At 42.5% G+C, this 20,459-nt stretch overlaps 1 protein-coding gene across 1 annotated transcript; it reads left to right on the top strand.

The window, feature by feature from the left end:
- Nucleotides 1-397: 397 nt before the first annotated feature.
- Nucleotides 398-6,357, top strand: hb (zinc finger protein hunchback). The gene is made up of 2 exons (XM_022848619.2): nt 398-651; nt 3,460-6,357. The coding sequence occupies exons 1-2, from the start codon at nt 644-646 to the stop codon at nt 5,432-5,434; spliced, it is 1,983 nt and encodes a 660-aa protein (XP_022704354.1). The 5' UTR covers nt 398-643; the 3' UTR covers nt 5,435-6,357.
- Nucleotides 6,358-20,459: the final 14,102 nt, after the last annotated feature.

The raw sequence follows: 20,459 nt of genomic DNA, 5'->3' as shown, positions 1-20,459 counted from the left end.
TGAAAACTCCTAGAGGCGGACACGGGGGCTAACGGTTCAAGTCACAGGGAACTTTATCTAGAGTAGTACTAGTACAAAGCAAGTGTTTAATGATATGTTTTTGTATATTGGTGTTTCTTTGGCCTTTTGTGGTGACCTTATAGCAGGGAAACAGACTTGTTTATTTGTCCTAGTGAGCGCGTCCGAATCTACGTTCTACCGTGTTTCTTAGCCGCTTAAAGCCCACGAAACTTGTGAAAATACCTTCATCATTCACTGTGCTAGTACAGGCTCATCGACGGATGCTACTATATGTATTGAGTGATACTCTGTTCGATAAGGTGTTCGGGAAAATGAATTGACACTATGTCTTCGTGTGAAAAAAAGTGGATGCTTCTGTGACTTAATCCTGTGAGGTGGCAACCCTTCTTCCGATAAAATTTTCGTAAGGACTACTCTCGACCGTCGACGAATTCACACCTTCATCTAATGCTGTCAAGGCCTTTATGCTTTCACGGATCGTGCGGAAGTGTGCTCCTACACTTCAAGCGACAGTCTCTTGAGGACCTAGGTTCTTGCACATTAACCATCCAGGAGCTCTTCAGGAGTATCGCGAGCGAACGCTGGTGTTGACAGCCTCTTGTCTGTGTTGCGATTCGTCAGTATGTTGGGGTACGCGAACAGTCTAAATATGACACGTTGATCAAGATTGATGAATACAGCAGAGCAAAAATAGCTGGACTGGATATGCATGTATGTGATGATAGAATGATTTGATTCGTATAGCCCTGGCCTGGAACCTCCACTTTCTCTCTCTAGTAGCCATTTCCCGTTTGTCCTATTGTAAGCACTACAACTGCTATTGGTAGAATATTGTAACAAGAGAAAAAGCCGAACGCCGGTTTTGCAGCGACTCGTCTACGCTTCGTCACACTGGCCAATGTCCTCTTTGCATGGGCACCAGTAATCGTTGTTTGCGCGTGTTAATAACGCTCGTTGTTAATGTTAGTTTTTATGTTTACTCCCTGCTAGGCGCGCGCCCTAATTGACTCGAGGAACAAGTGCGAAAGCGGAAATGACACCAACATGTTGAGCATTCGTAAATTAATAGAGACCTTTTAGCAACTATTGATGTATAGATTTAGGCATATGGATGCTCTTCCTCCGTTGAGCTATTGCGCTCCCCACTAGATGAGGTTGACTATAAAGTTGTCAGCGTAAAATACTATCAGAAGTTGCTTTGAAATATGATCAGAGATCAGCCATAGATTAACTCAGAGCTGAAATATTTAGAGAAATAGATGGTAATTTTTCAAGGCCATCTTTTTTTTTTAAATAACAACAATGCGGCGATAATCTACTTAACGCTAAATTAGTATGTAATTATCTATATATAGATAAGCTAGCATAAAGCGCTCAGCATTGTTCATATGGCCGAGATGGAGCGGCATAAATTTAATTCGAATTCACAAGTTCCCAGACGATTTAGGGCGGTCCGTTTCGCTTTCGCGCAACGATTGATAGTGATTCTGTGGCAAACATTAGTACCGTACAACATTAGAAGCCAAATAAACGTTAACCATCTAAAAACATATGATCAATCATTGCTGAATTTATGATGGCTCCGCGAATCCATTGTCCTCCAGTTCATGGAATGTCTTGATGAAGAACCCATGCTCGAACAAAAACAGCATTAATCACGCGGAATCTTCATAACGAAGAAAACCGTTGGCGAGGCAAAGCAGTACAGATATCGTATATTCACGTAACTGTACAAGTCAAATTTCACATACATATTTCTCGCTATAGCAATTCTTTACTGAAGTTACTCTTCGATTCAATTACTACATCCTTAAACTTAGAACTGGGCAGATTATGTTGCGTTAACTCTACTAATCTACCAATTAAGTATTAGAACTTATAGGAATTTTATTTATTCAACAGTCGGTGACTAATAATGTTGATCCTAATAAATGAGGTACCTACTTGTAGGAGACCTCTTCTGGAGAAGAGTCTGAGTAGCAAGTTCGTTTCTATCTTGATCAGTAGCCTCGTATTTTGTTGCAAGGACCGAATCTGCTTTACGTTCCATAATTTCGTCCATTCTTCAAGCCCATCATGCCCCTGCACTCTGCTTCGCAGTGCGGGCAAATGATAGTCAGTTGAAATTCGGCAATTTCCTGCGGTCGTTTAAATGATGATGGATAAAGTGTGGCATCTAATCACCGCGACAGTTAATCATATCCGACTGAAAATTATTTTTACCAACAATAGTGCCGCCGGCAGCAACAACAGAGGTATTGACCGGTTTGGTGGTGTTTGCCCGTTAAACATAAAAACATGTGAGCTGAAAGTTCGAAGCGCATACACACTTCGTTTCAGGCCGAAAACCGGTTAATTGAATATAGAAGCAATAATTAACTTAAAACATAACGTTTTAAGTTGACTCATTTATTTCGTTGTTTTTTTTATGCATTTATTTAACAACCGCAACATTAGCAAGCACAAGCACAAAAGCAAGGCACTGGTGAACTTCACAACGATCTTGTCCTAAAAAAGGAAATCTTCACTATGATGATTCGATAACGTCAACATGTCTACCTGCGAATTTTAGGGACACACGTAAGACTTGTACAAGTTAGATATCTGCAACAGACACGGTATTTGTCGTCCTAATCAGTGCTCAGGGGCGGCTCCGGGAACAATAACTTTCACTCAATGAAGCATGCCTTTTAACAGCGGTCGAAGTATTGTTACCTATAAAACACACTGCTAACATTTCTCACTACAGCAGTTAGAAACGAGATTAATTTTGTGATAACTGAGAGGAACGTCACTCCAAAAAGTATGGGGCAAATTAGCCCTGGTATCCAGCGAATTCTAGTATCAAAAAACGTGTAGTTTTTTGATACTAGAATTCGCTGGTTCGTTTCAGTATAATTATGATCTTGTTAAAAATCTAGAAGATGTTTCTCATTGATATTGATTTTGAATAGGATATTTTTTTCCATTATTGCCAAGATTGAGCATACACTGAAACAGTCGAAAGAAGTCTGTAATAAAATCACTTTAATCGGATGCATAAGCTTTCGCGTCGAATTCGAGTCCGTAGGTTTCTGCCTTATTTTCTACTATTTTTTTATACTTCCTGGTAAGCTTTTTGTTTCTCGTTTTATTCTAATCCTTTGAATAATTCCGTAATCCGCTCCATTGTATCTAGTATAAGAACACATAAGCGAAATCATCAACACTAAGCTTTACCCAAGAGTTTGGGAACGTGTAATACGGGAGCGTCATTTTTTAGTTCCGGATCTCAAACTAGACTACATTATTTTTGCATAGCTACAATAAGACCAGGTGATTATGAAAACGAGCTTTAAGTTTAGGAACTGTAATATAAATAAATAGATAGTTTACTACAAAAAATATCATAAACACAGTACTAACCATTCGATTTGCTCGATTTGTTTCGCGTTACAGAGTTCAGAAATCGTCGGACGGCGTCATGCTGAGCGACGCTCTATCACGGAGCTTATTCCCGTTTTTACCTCAACTGTCGGGTCTTCATAACCTATCCGCCATTCAGGCGCTGAATTCCGGAGCTACGCTAACTAGTCCGCCGCCATCTAATCAGGCGAACGGTGCCCCTAAATATCGGTGTCACCTCTGCGGGGAAGAGTATGACAATGCAACTGAATTCGACCAGCACGGGAAGTCCCACTTCGAGCATCGCTGTTCCTACTGTGACTATACGTCGAAGACAGAAGGCCGATTGAAGCGGCACGTCAAGGATTTCCACGAGACCCCTCCATCTTCGGAGGCCACACCTACGAGTTCGTTCCCTTCCTCAATGGGGCCTGGGAGCCAGCATTCGGAAAGCGATGATAGCTCATCACAGCAGAACGCATCATCGACCGGAGGTGGAGGTCAAGGCGGAGCCTGCGGCGGGGCCAATCCAGGCCAGCAAAAGCCACGCATCTCGAAATGTAAAGCGTGCGGCTTTGTCGCCGAAACGAAGACTGAATTCTGGGAGCACTCGAAGATGCATATCAAGCACGGCAAGATGCTTGAGTGTCCTCAGTGCCCCTTCGTGACCGAGTACAAACACCATCTCGAATATCACCTCCGTAATCACTACGGCTCGAAGCCGTTCAAATGTGCCAAATGCAATTACAGCTGCGTGAACAAGTCGATGCTGAACTCGCATATGAAGTCACACTCGAACGTCTACCAGTACCGTTGTGAGGACTGTAATTACGCAACGAAGTATTGCCATAGTCTGAAGTTGCACCTCCGTAAGTACGGCCACAAACCGTCCGTGGTGCTCAATCCAGATGGAACGCCTAACCCGTACCCGATCATTGATGTCTACGGCACGAGGAGAGGGCCACGGCCCAAGAAAAATGCTCCAGGTGGCAGTCCTAGTCACGGCAACATGTCTTCGAACAGTGCCCTCCCGGACGCTATAGCGGGCCAACCTTTCCCGCTCCTGCAGACACCACTGACCGATGTGGCGAGTCTCTTACGCACCAGTAACGACTGGATACACTTTCCATTTGCATGGACTCCAACTGCTCTTGACGGCGTCGATCGAACGACCTTGACAAACGGCATACTACCTGACCTCGGTCTACTCACGACGCAAATTCCCGGCCAGACTCTACTCTCCGCTGAAAGTGATGCCGACCCAGAGAACAATTCGGCTCAGATTCAAGCTGAAAATCTCGAGTCAAATATCGAACTTTCAGACATCGCTTGTTCCATGACAGAACTCTCTACTGAAGATAAGCCTGCCACCGAACGCAGTTCAGCCATTTCCACGGAATCCATGGACTTACAGATGAGTCCCGCGCCCCCAGCTGCCGCCATGCCAACTCCTGAACAGTCGGAGAACGACATTGAGCACATTGAGCACCATGGTCGTTCGGTCAAATCAGAACCTCTCGACTGGAACTTAGAGGAAACGCCCCTCGATCTCAGTCGAAGTGCTCCGCATTCCCCAGTCCTTATGCCATCGTTAAACATTTCAACGTCGATTTCCGATCATATCCCGCAGAGTCCCCCTTCCGGAGATGCTCAGTCACCTATGCCAGACCACGCGCCTCCGTCGCTACCTTCCATAGAAACCGTCAGTTTGCTTCCATTATCCAACAGCTGCATACAGGATAATCCGCTACAAAGTCCACCGAGTTCACTACCAACCCCGATTGTCCCTCCTGTGACAAACCCCAGGCCGTCGCTGCAGTCATCGTCCTCGAGGCGTAAGGGCCGAGCCTGCAAACTTGATACGTTCCAATGCGACTTCTGCGACATGCTGTTTAAAGACTCGGATATGTTCACCATTCATATGAAGTATCATGAGTTTGAGAACCCCTTCAAATGCAAAGAGTGTGGTCTGCAGACTACTAACCGACTAGATTTTTTCGTTCACCTTGCTCGAATTCCGCACAAATGAACGAAACCGAATGCTTTTTCATGCTTAGCCATGTGTCCTTTAGGGACATAAGGGATGTCCGTAGACAGGACGAGATACGATAGCTGGCATAGTGTGGCGATCAGTTTAACGAGGTTGTTGAACCTGTACTAGTCATTGATAAAACTAGCTGTGTGTATAGAAGTATTAGTAGTAACTAATAGAAAAATGGTGATATCCCGTAATTTCAAGTAGAAACACTGACGGTTCTAACAATGGCTACTCAGCAGTATATTGCAGCTAAGGGTAGTTTGGGTATCGCCGTAGAGAGAGAGAGAGAGAGAGAGAGAGGTATATTATATTGGAATGGCACACAAAGGTAGCTAATGATGATATATAAATCTCTAACAACTACGAAATCAAACAGTTGATCTCAATGTTATTGTCAGACCTATTTAATATTAACAAGATATATATATATATATATACACAATGTAAGTAAATTATTGTACTATTATGATGATGATGATTATTATTATTATTATATATATATATATATAAGTACCAAGCGCGTACCATGTTGACGATCGAATTACGTTCAGAAAAAGGAAAAGTATCAAAAGTGTGCCAAATAACTTGACATACAGCGAAATGAAGACTAAAAAGCAGAATGACAGCTATTAATGAAGCTTATCAGAAGATCAAAATATTGCATCCGTTTCAGTTGATAGCGATATAGTAAATTAATATTTAATATTTTGTACCATAATAAACATATGAGAATGTGTTAGTATTATTATTATTACGGTCAATGATGCCTTATGAGCAGCATATCAAAAGTTCTCTGCACCTTTGTAGATTTTCGGTTGATACTCAGCAGTATTTCAATTTGTCTTCTTACCTACACGAGTGGGCCAGGGGACATCGTCGAGTTCGAACTGAAATAAACGTGATCTGAAACATAATTCAAATTGAGTGTTTTTTGGATAATGAAATACCACTTTTAGCACGGAATGGCGTGTACGAACTCTCGCTTGAGTTCGGAGGATATCAGTTGTTTGTTTTGGTAGGCTCCATATTGTTAGATCCTAGTTGATTTCGTGGCACTTCCCCAACAAATGAGAGACGAGCACGTCCAACGTAAATACACAATTGAAAAAGGCACAGCTCTTCCCCCAGATATATGCCAGAGACGTACACGGTAGACACCCAATTAACGATCGTTCCTAGATATTATTAGCAGATTCTGTTAGATATAGATATTTAGTGAAGGTAGTACCAATTTTGCACTGTTTTTCCTATACGGAACGACCTGTTTACTATCAGCCAATTATGATATAAGGAAATATCTAGAATCGCTTCCGATATATAGGAAAAGAAATTCGTCTAGTTTCATTAAAAATGCTGCTTTGATCCGCTATATGTGGCCATAGAATGCGCGTACGTGTTTTAGCACGGAGAGCTATTGACCATAGGAATTATTCCTTGCACATTCGAGCCTAAATGTCGTAAGGAGATTTTGTCGTAGGTAGAAAATCTAGTTGTTTACGGGTAACTGCACGGAATTTATTGATCGTTGTGCATACACTACTTCATGCACACTTTGTATTTCCTTCTCTATATTTACCTACTGCAGGAACCTGCTGCAGACCAAGCCGTTTGTTCGCACAGTAAATCATGCCGAGGTCATTGATAAGACGGCTTTTCGGGGTTTCCGCAAAAAGTATTCTCCGCCGACATTGCGCATAAACGCTCTCACTGTTACACACACATATATAATATGTATACATATATATTCAGATAAATACCCCATATCCTCGAAAAGTTCTCCAAACAACGACACTAACATACGACTGCCTATCGACCAACCAACGCACTGTTTTGCCTTTTCCCTTGGCGATTCTGTTTGGCTGCGTGTGTTTTGTTCATAATTTATCAAACAAGAACTCAAAGGAGGCCCACATGCTTTTCAGTCAAAGCGATTTTCACACATCCTACTGCAGTGCGAGCTCGTGCCTTCGAGACGTCCACGCGTTTGAATCTGGTGCGCGATTGGCGGGTGGCTAAGCGTGCCTCTCTTTGTTAGCAAAACGCATATACAACATTACATCGACGAGCCGCGCAGCTCATGATCAGCGATGGCGGCGACTGCCTCGGCGTCGGTTGGCTTTGAGAGCTGGCAAGTTGTTCTGCTTATGCGCGCTCGTGACTCACGACTTTGCGGAACTTTTTACAACCCCTGCTAGAACTGGGCCCCTAGCTCCACTCGCGTAGCCATTGATGGCAGTGGCAGCGGCACCCGTCGCTGGGGAAACTAAAGCCTTTCCTTGGGTCATTCCTTCTTTGGTAGAAAGTTCAAGCGAACAGGCGAGAGGTACCCGTTCACAATTACTATGGTGTCGTTCGATAGTTTAGCCGAATCCTTTGAGGCCAAAAAAAAGGTCTGCCGCCTTCTTGAGTTTGCTGGCCTTTTTGGCCTACGTACTAGCATAGTAGAATGCGTCTATAGCAGCTCGTTATGCTAGATATTCAGAGTCTGTTGGAATATAACTTGCTTTTCCACTACAACAAGGTACTTCTACGCTAACGCTTTCGCCGGTAGCTTCCTTTCTTCTTTGCAGGAGGAATTACTCTGAAGGATAGCAAGCACAAGCCGCCGATATCATAAAGTTCCTGAGAGCAGAACGACGTAAAGTTCATTCGTCATCTAACAGTGAATGTTTTTTCGTTATTGAACTGCTTTGTGCTAACAGTACCTTGCTGTGCTATTCACGTTTTTCCAGTGGATATATTCCGAATATTCGACATCTTCTGTATGTAAGCCAACCCACTGCCTATCTGGGCTATATATAAGGAGAGTGGATATAGCAGGGACACGCGAAAGTAGCCCGTATTCTGATTCAGCGTCAGTGCTCCTCTGCGCATACAGCTAGAAATATATATTTGTAGGTAAAATAAATCCATCTTGTCGCTCCGGAATCCTTTCTTTTCCATCTCATCAAACGCAAAAAACAGAAATAGACCATGCCGTGCCTAGCTGAGATACAAACCAACGTTCACGTAGGCCAGTGTACATTGGTATAAAGATATTCCATTTAAGCTACGAATTTCGATCATAAAGTGTGTGTGTGTGTATGTATTAACAAAAACATTCAGTATTTCGTTGGCTCTTTATACATTACATACAAAGGTTAATAACAAAGTCAGCGAGAATTTCATTCCTATCGATTTTCGGTTAAAGACAGTTATATTTATTGTTGACGGAGATGATTCATTTTGGGTGCAGTGGTTCTCTTTGTTTGGATACGACAATAACATGAACTAAACACAAATTTACCGAGTTAGAACTGGAATGCACTTGTAAACCTATTGGTTCAAGCGGGTATTGTATTCACAGAGCCGTTCTAAGAGCAGAAGACATGAAGCAGAATCTTTAATGATTACCCCATAGTGCTTCTGAAGAACTGTAGAAGTTTCCTATAGCTATGCCGATAGTGTGTGATGCACAACGAGAATCGTTCCCAATTATAACTAACTAAAAGCGTCGGATATTTTTGAGCGATTCCACATATGGCTAACTAACTCAGCTATATTGTTACAATATTTCGGACATCGTCGCCGTTTTCTACATCATAAAATCACTCTGGCGACCTTTATCGCAGAACCATTTCTTCCATTCTTTCGTGGACGTCACGAAACAGGCTCAGTTCATCAATCACCCCGCTGGTGACCTGTGGCTAGCGAAGCGGTCCAGCCCCACCTCGGCCACCCAGGGCTGATTGGGTTAACTGGGCATCCATCGCCCCAGCACCATCAGCGATCGGGATCCCAATGCGACACGTACCATGAGTCAGGCAGCCGCTACTTGTTTGATTGCATACATTCATCAATGCCTCCGCGTACTGACCTACACACTGGCCAACAAACGGACCCATCCTACAACGCATAACCTGGTCGTCGTCGATACTGCTGTCGTTTTTGCGGCTACCGCTGCTAATGCTGCACATCGTTCAAAAAGCTGGTCTTTTCCGACCCCTTGCGGCCATTTCTCCCGCACGATATTTTGTGCGCGACATACGGCGATAATTATTGACTGGCAGTTGGATCCCGACGCTACTTTTTGGTCTCTGCTAACAAACACGCGCTCATGGCGTTTGTGAACGCGATTACAGTTGCATTACCTGTCTTGCTGCCCAGCCTGACTTGCCACCAAATCTCTATGTGCACGTACGTTCTTGGTCCGCCTGATCGACCTCTTTCGGCGTTGGTGGGCAAGCTATGCGACGTACACCCCGTCCATTGACAATTCTATCGGAATGCACCATCCCATAGCCATAACCTCCGTAAAATCTGCAAGAGTTCAGGCGGCATCGAATTGCAGCTCCGAAATCACCGCAGCTAATTTCAACTAAAATATTGATTACCATTTTTTTACGTGCGTATTTTAGCCTTTTTCTTTAATTGTCGTTGTGCTCAAAATATTACGAAAGTTTGGGTCGTGCGTGACGTGCAGTGAACTAGACAAAGCTAAGTCTGTCAATACTCTATGAGTGGGTTTAACGACTGGGCTAAGTAAAAGATCTTTTTTTCAAGCTTCTGTTACTCTTCTTCTGTGGTTCTTTTGCTTTTTGCGATTTTTAGTTTCAGTGGGAAAGGGAGTCACCATCAACAGGCGATTGATGACCAATGGTATTACGGCCATTCCGTGAAGCAAGACTGACCTGTACATTTACTTCGTTCACTGGGCTCGAGTTTCTGTGCGCTGGGGTTTTGAGTTTTTCTTTGGAGCTTTTCAGCCTATTTTGCTTTCGTTTTCTGCTTTGCTACTCAGCTGCGTTCTACCATAGTCTGTCGTTGCTTAAGCTCGCTTCAAGTCTACCGCCAAGATCTTCAAAGGCAAAAAGAAGCAACAGAAAAAGCTGAAGAGTTTTTCTTCGCCAATCTTCGTTCCTACGCGTTTGCAAAGCGCACGGCCTCGAGTTATCCCGCTGATGCCGGTCATTTCACCTTGTTGATGATGACAACGAACGGCCGAACAAGCAGGCGATGTCCGAAAAGTGTTTCTGCATAGAAACTCGACATACCCTCGTGCAGTTACACACACAGTAACATATACACCGATATGCCTGGCAAAACATGCGTTCAGACACCCAAACACATCAAACCGAAAAATCCTGAATACCGATCTGGCCAATGGTCAGTTTAACTAACGTACCTGGTTAATGACAGTCATCGGTGAAAAACCGCAAGGTTCTCATTCAACACTAAGGCTTCGTCTTCGCACACAGCGGGGAGTATTGCACTCGAAAGGAACGTCTCAAACACCGGCGCTCACTGAGTGCCGGCTACCGATAGTAGACAAAGGCTCATAGCGCGTTCTGGATGATTTGCTACTTCAGCCGATTGGAAGATTGCACAAAAAATGAAAGCCTGCCACCATTCCCTAGCTAAAGAGAATCCTTATCAACGAAAATGACGAGAAAATCTCTGCGATCTGCCTATTCGTACATGTTTCGCTCGGTCCCAGCCAAAATCTATATATGTATGTATATATATATATATATATATATATAAAGAGAAGGAGAGAGAGAAAGCTAAAAACGAAAGCTTTCGACGAAGATGATCTGAAAAGCCCCTGGTAGGCAGCAGTAAGGGTATGAATCTATCAGGGGACAGCCGGTAACAGCACAAACAGTGAGATCAGCATGATTGGGATTGCTTTAGGATTCAGCTCAGCTGTAGTGCAGGAAGGTTCGAACAAAGGCAGGAGTCTAACGAAGTAGCGTTTTTTTCACCCTCGGTTAGAAATTGCGGTTATGGAAGAAACCAAAACATCGTACCTTTCGTGGGCTGCCCAGAATACAGTGACGTTAACCACGAACTCCACCCCAAACCGATATTACAGCTTCATTTAGAGATGGTAAAATCGGAAATAATAATGCGGCAGCGATAAAACTGCGACGGTGGTGCACTCTTTCGAGATCCGGGCATCAGGGTGCTGCGATCGTATACTGGGATTTTAGAATAAGGTTGGGGTCAAAATTTGATCGAGCTGAGCTTCGGAGGGAGAAGAACAAACGTTGTAAGGGAGAAAGGGGTATTAAATGGTATTTTGTTAAAAAAAAAAAGAACTTCTTCTATTCCACATTTGAAATTATTTTTGTGGAATATTTTCGCGTATTGGCTGTTGTCATTATTGCGGCGATATGCCTGAATCTCCGAATGAACACTATAGAATATTGTCTAAGGTCGTAAACGATTTGAAGGACAAACAGGGTCAATGTGTAAGGGATAATTCCGATCAAGCTTATTGTGAGTGAGCTTGAAAAGTTGGTGTGGAACAGAATCTTATTTGATCGTTCATTAAATGTATTTTATCTGCTACAATTAAAGCTTTTTGACATAAGCAACCGGTTCAATATATAGGGTGATACAAACCCTATAAAGCAACAAAAACATAAAATAAATAACACACTAATAAGAGACATATACATTAACGATTTGGAACAAGACAATATCTAACTAACATGACATATGTTTCCAATCTCCGTCCGAAGACCCATAAAACAATTTTTCTCCATGGAAAAATCTCAGGTCGACAAATAGATTTCACATAAGCGTTGAAGCTGTTTAAAATATCTGCTCCTATTGCTAAAGTTTTCTACAAATAATGCATGTAAGAAAAATCAAATAAATAATACATTTATAGTTACGGGTTTTTAGCTCTGGGCTATGAAAAGCCATCAATTGTCTGAAGGCGTAGCTATTTAGGTTATACCTAGGATGGAATCGGGTATTTATGGATAGTACATGTCGCCAACCTGCCCGTATGTAAAAACAAAACGGGTTACGTGTTTTAGGCTTTGAACAGTTGTGCTCAGCTCTTGTTAGAATCCAGATATTCTACAAAGGTGCAAACCGTTAGTATTATTTAAGAAATCACTGAACACGTCATTAGGTTTATTTCATAATTGCTGGTACATTTTTTCCTTTTTTTTTTTGCTTTTCTATTAACTCAGACATTTGTTTTGCCCCACAAAGAAGTAACTCAATAGCTGGAAATATTTTAGTTTAAAATCTGCAATTTTTCCGCCGTCATACTTGGCGCTAGGATCATGCAAATCGTACTTATTAGAAGAGGCGTAAAACGTGAAAGCTTACAAATTTTATTGAACTATACGTTACTTCAAGTTCCTAAAATCTTTCAAGGCTCACTTTACCTTAAACATGAAATACAATAACGATTCATAACCGGATTATCGCTATCAAATCATTGTTTACTTGACCTAAATATATGTCTCGGGCTTTACGCAGGTTAAGCATTGATTTAGACGGCTAAGGTTCTTCCCGGTATGAAGCCCAGAAATGTGTCTACTTTTGGTTGCAAACTTAGGCCAGCTCATACGTTCCGTAAGCACGCACGTTGCCACTGCATCATCACAAGAACAGCGTACAGGACCCAGACACAGGTCAATGTTACTTCATACACTCTTCTCGCAGCCAGTTTTTTTTTTGTTAAACCTTTCAAGTTTCACATTTTTCTACCCCTTGTACAACGACAACAAGTTCGACCTAGGTCCGGTCTCGCATAAAATCTATTCTTCACATTGTAAGTTGTCGCTCAAGACCGGCCCAACATGCTTGAGCGCTATTCGTCCGTTGCCTCCTGTCAGCGATTCATCTACTCAATGGAAGTAGTAGTACCTTGGGGGTGCAAAACTTTCATTCCCCAATGAGTCCACAACCCCTCTAGTTAGTCACTTTCTCTCTTTTCAGTTCGCCGTCATCTTCGTCGCAGTCTTCGGCGACATCTTCGTCGCAGTCTTCGGCGACAACAGTATTGTGTCGTGTGTTCAACTCGCGCTATGGTCGTTCAACGCAGCGCGATCGTCTCAACACCGGCTGCGGTATCGACAGAAGTCGCTCAAGTTCCGCGGCGAATCCCATGAGCCCCTCGGGTCCAGTTTCTTTTCCCCACCCCCCTTTCTCGCGCGCTCTTGCGTGAGCTGCTGCTTCGGATGCAACTATATCTCAACCCTCGTAGCGGAGAGTTCATGTTGGCTACTTTGGTACGAAGCCAATGGTCCAGCGTCCCGTCCACTTCTCGTTATAAATGCATTCGTTTCTTAGGCATCGTTTATAGAACTGAGTGAAGTAGTAGTACCAGAAAGACGAGTTTTAGCTCCAACAACAACGATAGTACCAGTAGCAATAAAGGTACATTGCACATCAGACTGACCTAAGCTGTCTCAAGGTAGAATATACTCCTAGCTAATTTACATGTAGACGCTGTCGCTGTTGCTAGCGTATCAACGTTCCTGAATCAGCGAATAGCGTTGCCAGCAGCAGCAGTCGAGCGAGCCAAAACAGGCGAAGAAAAAATTAACTGAAAGAAAGGGCTGAGGAGAGTGCTCCCTCGTCTGCCCGTCTGGCTGGGCTGGGTATCTGTCTGTCTGTTTGTCTGTGTATTCGCGCGCCACTTTGAATGGGACGCCGTCCCAAGTTCTTGGAGATTGAGAACCGGGTCGTCCGCAGCTGGACAACAGCTTGCGTCCGAGTGAGAGTCTGCCGCAGCGACCAACAGCGACGCGGCCCCGACGCGTTACTTCAACCGCTTAACAGCGATAGCCACGAAACGACATCAGCAACAACAACAATCGATTGCATGTCTGTGAAATCTGGCTAATCTGCAGTCCGTCAAAAAGGCTAGATGGTGCTTCGCAGACTCAGTAGGCTCGATACTAACTTTTCGTTGCGTGAATAGAACCAAAAGCATTAAAGTGAGCGGTAAGGAAGCATTACCTAGGGCACGGCGTGGTGTTGATAGAAGAGTGCGTTGTCATGGTAAGCACAAAAATCCAGCTATCCCTGGTTCAGATCTCGGCTTTAGCATATGGTTATTCGTATAGCAGGGCGTGTACTTACCATGCCCTTTCATAGGTCTATTGGAGGAACCCTAAGTAGATCCAGTAAATTTTACCTCGGCTAAACTTCCCAATGGGGCGAGCTCTTCATGCCATACTGAAAAGGAACTTGTGCACATATTCAGGATAATTAAAAATGTTAGAGTAAGACAGGGGGAGCAGCATTCGTTCAGCCGGTCTTTTGAGGCCCTTTCAAAGATGTAGCAGCGGCAAACGATGCAAACGAAATTTGAAATTGACAGTGACTGTACCCTACGGTCATATAATATATAGGTAGACTTTATACATCCTGGTTCCCGTAGTGGAGTAGTAATAAAGCGTTTGCCTATTAAACTTAGAGAGGTGGTTTAAATTATATCCCCTACTTTTATTCAATAGAAGATGTCATTAGAGCTTTTGCGACAGCCTTATAAATAATATACGTTCATTAGGGTTCGTAAAAAAAAAGAAACGACTGTAGAAAAGTCGAAGTTGGACACAGACAAACTTCGTTTTGTGCTGGAAGAGGTTGCCACCCGTCTGAAACATGGCACCGACTTTATAGAAATGCCGGACGTACAGCTTGTACTTAGCTGCTATAAATGCTCATAGTTTAATGTGCCTCAAGCTGCTACGTTCTGATATTGACCCATGTTAGCTTCTCAGTAGCCTATAGCCACCGAAGGGTTAAAAAGGTCGCCCGACCTTATGGCACTTATGATGCTGCGCGATCTGTCAAAGAGATGAGACATCGAAGTAGTGCAGGGACAAAGCTAGCCTACGGAGCTGTCTTTGCATTACTTAAAGACCTAATCAAAAGTCCCATACACAAATTAAGTGTCAGTTTGCATAAGGACGAATATAATCTCTGAACGGGTTGAAAAAACCCGCGCCGCCTGGTTCTGTTTGCTGCGGGAATTTTGTTGTTGTAGGCCTGCCCTAAAATTACGTAGCTCCTGTTCAAAGGTGTTTATGGGATCTATGTACATAGGTAACACTTTTTTTTTTTATAAAGACTCTAGCATTATCTTAACGATAGATGGGCTAAAACCCTATCAACACGAAACACTCGAAACACTGAATACAATTAGCATGCATGTAGAGAGATTCAGAGATACTGAAGTTACAGAAGAAATTACAGCAGAATTAATCATCATTGTAAAACCAAGAACAGGCCTTTCTATGTCCTCATTGATAAAAAGCCAGCTTCCACCTTTCATTACGATATTCCTGCCTACGAGTACCTGAATGTGCCTTAGCCTGCGATTCGACTAGTCAGTCTTTTTGATAGGTGGCAGTGAGCTTGAAGGGCATCATTGAAAAGCCTATTTTTTTTTTTATCATTATCGAAATTAATTTTCGGGTCCGCTTGTAACGCCCCCGATCAGTCAAAAGAAATCCCATTCATTTCTTTTTCAGAGTCAGTTATATATCGGTAGCTGTCAGACGGAAAGAGGTGGGATAGACGAATCACAGGTTTTTGTATTGCTATAACCGTATGGAGGATTGCTCGCGCAGCGTGAACCTATCCAAACGTGAGTTTCTTTTCGGGTTCGGTAGTCACAGCCTGGTCTCGCGGCGACAGCCACAGGGGTCTGCAGAAACTCTGGAAGGAATCGATCTGGCACGCGCCCAAACCGTAGAGTAGTAAACGTTATCGCAATATATCGGAATTTCTATCTAAAGAGATGTAGCATCTCAGCGCTCCGTATATGTCGCGAAAGCGTCCGTGGAAACTTGCAGTACTCGCCCATATCTATTTGGTCCAGTTTTTCTAGATACAAATGGTTTGCTAGAGCATATGAAGATCCGTCCGGTTCGGACTGACGTCTGCGTTATTACAAGTAAATATAACGATGAATAAAATTTTCTCATATAAGATAGTAAACCATGAATATATAGTTTTGCTCTATCTGCAGTTGTAAGCCGTGATAATATTACGTGTATGGAATGGAGAAGGCTACTCAATATCGGAAAATGCGTAGCACCGGCTATGAGTCGCTCATAAGCGGATACATACAATAATTATTATCACTTTTCATATTGTTATATTTGAAATTGAAACGACAAACCGTACACGATAACTCTTTCTAGAAAAAAAAAAGTCTACCTTTTAATTTTAGTGCGTTGATGCACAAACACTGACGTTTAGATTGTCCTTCAACCGTCGACGGACGACCTACTGACGTTCCGTTTGATGCGATCCTCAGGAGTGTCCGGTCAAACCACGACCAGTGCGAACATCTATTAGTATCTAACAACTAACAGACTGAAAAGCTAAAAAGAAAAAGCTGCTCATTGAGTTCGCATTACCAATAGTCCGGAGTATCCCCACGAAGGTAAAAATAAACGCTCAAATTAATGGCAAAGCCTTACTCGATGATCATTCAATCAGCCGTTCTTGTTCAGGCAACGTTTCAGTGGTCAAAATGTCCTAAGTTAGATTGTTATTCAGAATTAACATTATTATTATAGCAATTTTAAAGTAAAAAAAACAACACGTTATTCCACCTCCACCTCCACCGCCCGGATGCGTCTAGTGTTAACACTTGCTATATCAAATGACGTGAAAAGTCAACTTCCCAAATCACTTAAAAGAAAAATAGAAAAGTTACTCTTTACTGTTAAGTGTGTATTAAAAAAATCGGTACTCACTTAGTGTGGCAACAGTTTTTTTGTTTCCTGACATTTCTACCGTTGCGTTTCATCATCGTCCTGATTCTCTTGTTGTTTGTTGATGTTGTTATTGTTATTGTCGTCAGCATTCATTGGTACATGGATTATAAATCTTTGGCTGTTTATTTATTTCCTTTGACAGTTCGTCGTGGAGTTCAGACGCAGGACGCTCTTGATCTCTAGGCCGTTGAGCCCACACGGCCTGCACGTTCCTGTATCTTCCCCATATTCAGCCAGATATCGGCCAAGACAAAAACCAATCAGGTCTATTGTCGCCGCTCTGATTCCAGCAAGCGTCAGACCAACCGCTCGTATAACAGATAGACTTAGGTTAGGCTTAAAAAGGGAACCGTGTACTACCAAAAGAAGAATGATGCCGTCGAGCACAAAGTGGCTGACGCAGCCGCAAAAAAACCGCCGATATGCATTATGTAATAGAACTGAAGAAAGAAGACAAAGCTAGATGATAATTTAGATCAAATAGGACGTTGTCAGACTAGATTTGTCATTTTTAATTTGACAATTAGCGTTCCTGACTAGTGTTTTAGATAAAAAAAAAATAGACAACAACAGATAGATAATCAATATGAAGATAGGAAAATCGAATGCAAGCGAGTCTGCAAGGGAAGCCCTAAATCATATTTAGAATCCGGCTAACGGTGGGTCCGTGCATACGTACGTATATCACGATAAGCCTGTTTCGGTGCCTCGTAAACAGATGTGTTCTTGATCATTATTTACGTTGGTTAAACAGAAGTAAAAAAATAAGCTAGTATCAAAAGTAGCTTTTAAACAATATAATCAAAGTTCCACTTATCCTAGGCTTATTAACTATGAGTCCGGCGATGTCCTACTTCACTGAAACGACAGTCAACGAATGTTGGACACTCTAGTGCTAATGTTCGTGGCAATATTTATTGTACTATATACCTGAGTAGTTAATACCAAAAAAGAGCCTCTATTCCAAGAAGATTGGTCGTGTATTTCTTACGCCACTTATAGCTTAACTCCGATACCAGCTGGACCCTTAGCCCGTCACCCAATTGAAACATAGACAAGTTAAAGACAACACATTTTCTCGCCTAATGGTTTTTGCCCGGAATTCTAACAGATATGCGAAACTGTCGTTAAGTATTTTTTTTTTTTTTTTATAGAAATCTCTTTATATAGAGAATTAGCCGATGCAGTTGCTAATGATCAAGCTAATAATATTTTTTTTTATAAACAGCAATAGCTTGGGACATCCGAAAGCTTAATCGGCAGATTTCCCCTGTTGGTGTTATATCCCATACCGAAGCTCATTCTTTCCAGCTTTCTTTGCTTATGAAGGATTAACAGTAACCCTGCACTGATCTTTTGAAGTACCGTGAGTAAGTACTTACTTGACCTCTGTAGCTTGTCGATATACTTTGTTCTAACACAGGACTGTTAAACTAAGCCTTTCCCTAGCTCTGATATCCGTTCTGGTCACCCGCTAATCCTTGCAGGTCACCGAACCGTCTATGGGGTCGGCCCAGAAGTTCCACGGATGTTGGCATTGCGCCAAAAAATGTCGCTGAAGCACTGGAGAAGATATAACTGCAAGTTCACACCTCTTTTTGCATTGGCCACGAATTAATGAGGTGTACATTGAAGTCTCTCCTCGCACTAAACCGTCTCTGAGGTGTATACTTCATTCTGACGCTCTCTCTAAAAGTACGAATTCTTCTAAAGTACGAATGCGGTAGGTGCGGTCTGCAGTACTGGGCCGGAAAACCACAAGAAGCGGTCTGCGTTGAAACAACGACGATCACCGTAGATGGATTCGAACAGATGCGGCAAGAGGGGGAGTATTAAAATAATTTCGGAATAGTCCCAATGCTAACACAGGAATAAGTACGTCTCGAAACGAATTCGTAATATCGGAGCCCTCAAAATTCGTACGAAAACGCTGCGAATCACATTTGAGGTTTAAAAAATAGTGACAAAAGTTTCGTGGTTGAAGTAAGTTTTTGTTGTGCACCATTTGATGTAGTGTGTGTGTGTGTGTGTGTGTAATAACGGGTCGCCATTGAAAGTGTCAAGCGCACGAAATGCGTTAGGTAAGATCAAGCCACATGCTTTAATTTAGCCGAAAAATTCGCAGAGCAAGATTGCAGCTGATCAAACGCGAATAATGGTAGCTGGGTAATAGTCTTTAGAAGATCCCGTTCTAGATATATAATTAGCTAGTCGCCGTGTACGGTCGTAGGCAAGATTCATAGACAATCAGTACATGGAAGACGCTTAAAGAAACGTTTAAGCGTACTGCTAGATTTAACATCCACATGACTTTTGCCGTTCTCGCTACGGCGATGCTTACCCGCCTTCAAGACATGATATCAAATGTAGTTTTGCTTTCATTAATAATAATTTTAATTATACTTAATTAAATTACTATTCTCATAATTATACGATTGTGGCTAGCTTAATTAACGACAGTTATAGTCGTTAACCTAATATAGCGTTTTCGTTTAAAGCTGCTACGCAAACCTGATTAAGCGTTTGCATAGTTCTGGTTGGCCATATTCAAATATACTTTTGTATTTTCCAGCGAAGCTGCACCTGCCACGGTTCTGAAGGACCCTATCGATTGACAAATGCAGGACCCTGCGAGTGCGTTATTCCCCAAGATCGTCATAATCTCTTAATCGGACATTTGTTTGCCAAACTTAAGGCAACTCGACTACTGTCATTTTTGTGCCAACAGCGCATCGTTCAGGTCAATTACTTCTTCGTCATAGACCCTGTGTTCTGCATTAACTTGTAACTGCCCCTCTGATCATCTATGCCGTAGCTTTATCATCGGATCGCGATGCGATATGACACTTCTTCCTACATAAAAACTCGAATCAGCGGATCGCCAGCGTCCTCGTTCATAATAACATTCTGCACTCAACACCTCTTCCCAACTGAACACGCGTCGTCAGTTTGGGAATGAATCTACTCTATACACACGCCCATGAGGTACGAGGTACCCAGCAAAACGAGCCTTGTTTCCTACTAACCACCCCTGCACCAATAGAGCCACTATAGTTCTAACTTATTATTTTCTCAGGCCTATAGTGGTTTGGGCCTGACTCAATGTATTTTTATGTGAACTTAGCAGGCCGTTTCGCTCCTCCTCAGGCGCTACTTGCAGGCTGAGTTAAGGTGCATTGAAGAAAGGTTGTACGAAACAGTCATACACAGGGTGATCCAAGTCAAGCGGATGTTTGAAAAAAATCGCTAGAGGTGCACAAATTATTGTAAAGGACGGATTATTAACCTATTTTTTTTATATTCCATCCGGGACTGTCGTCAAACATTTCTATATTTATGTCAGCTTAGCTATATTCCTATAATACCATTTTATAGGCACACTATATGATGAAGGTCACTAAGCGATGACCACAAAATTACTATTACTACAGCTATTACGTTTAACTAATGCTATGACACTATAACATACTGTCATGTAATAACCGAAT

Source organism: Varroa jacobsoni, unplaced genomic scaffold (genome assembly GCF_002532875.2).
Source record: "Varroa jacobsoni isolate VJ856 unplaced genomic scaffold, vjacob_1.0 scaffold_1364, whole genome shotgun sequence".
Taxonomy (NCBI): Eukaryota; Metazoa; Arthropoda; class Arachnida; order Mesostigmata; family Varroidae; genus Varroa; species Varroa jacobsoni.
Note: the sequence above shows the minus strand (reverse complement) of the source record. Positions and strands in the feature narration are given on the sequence as shown.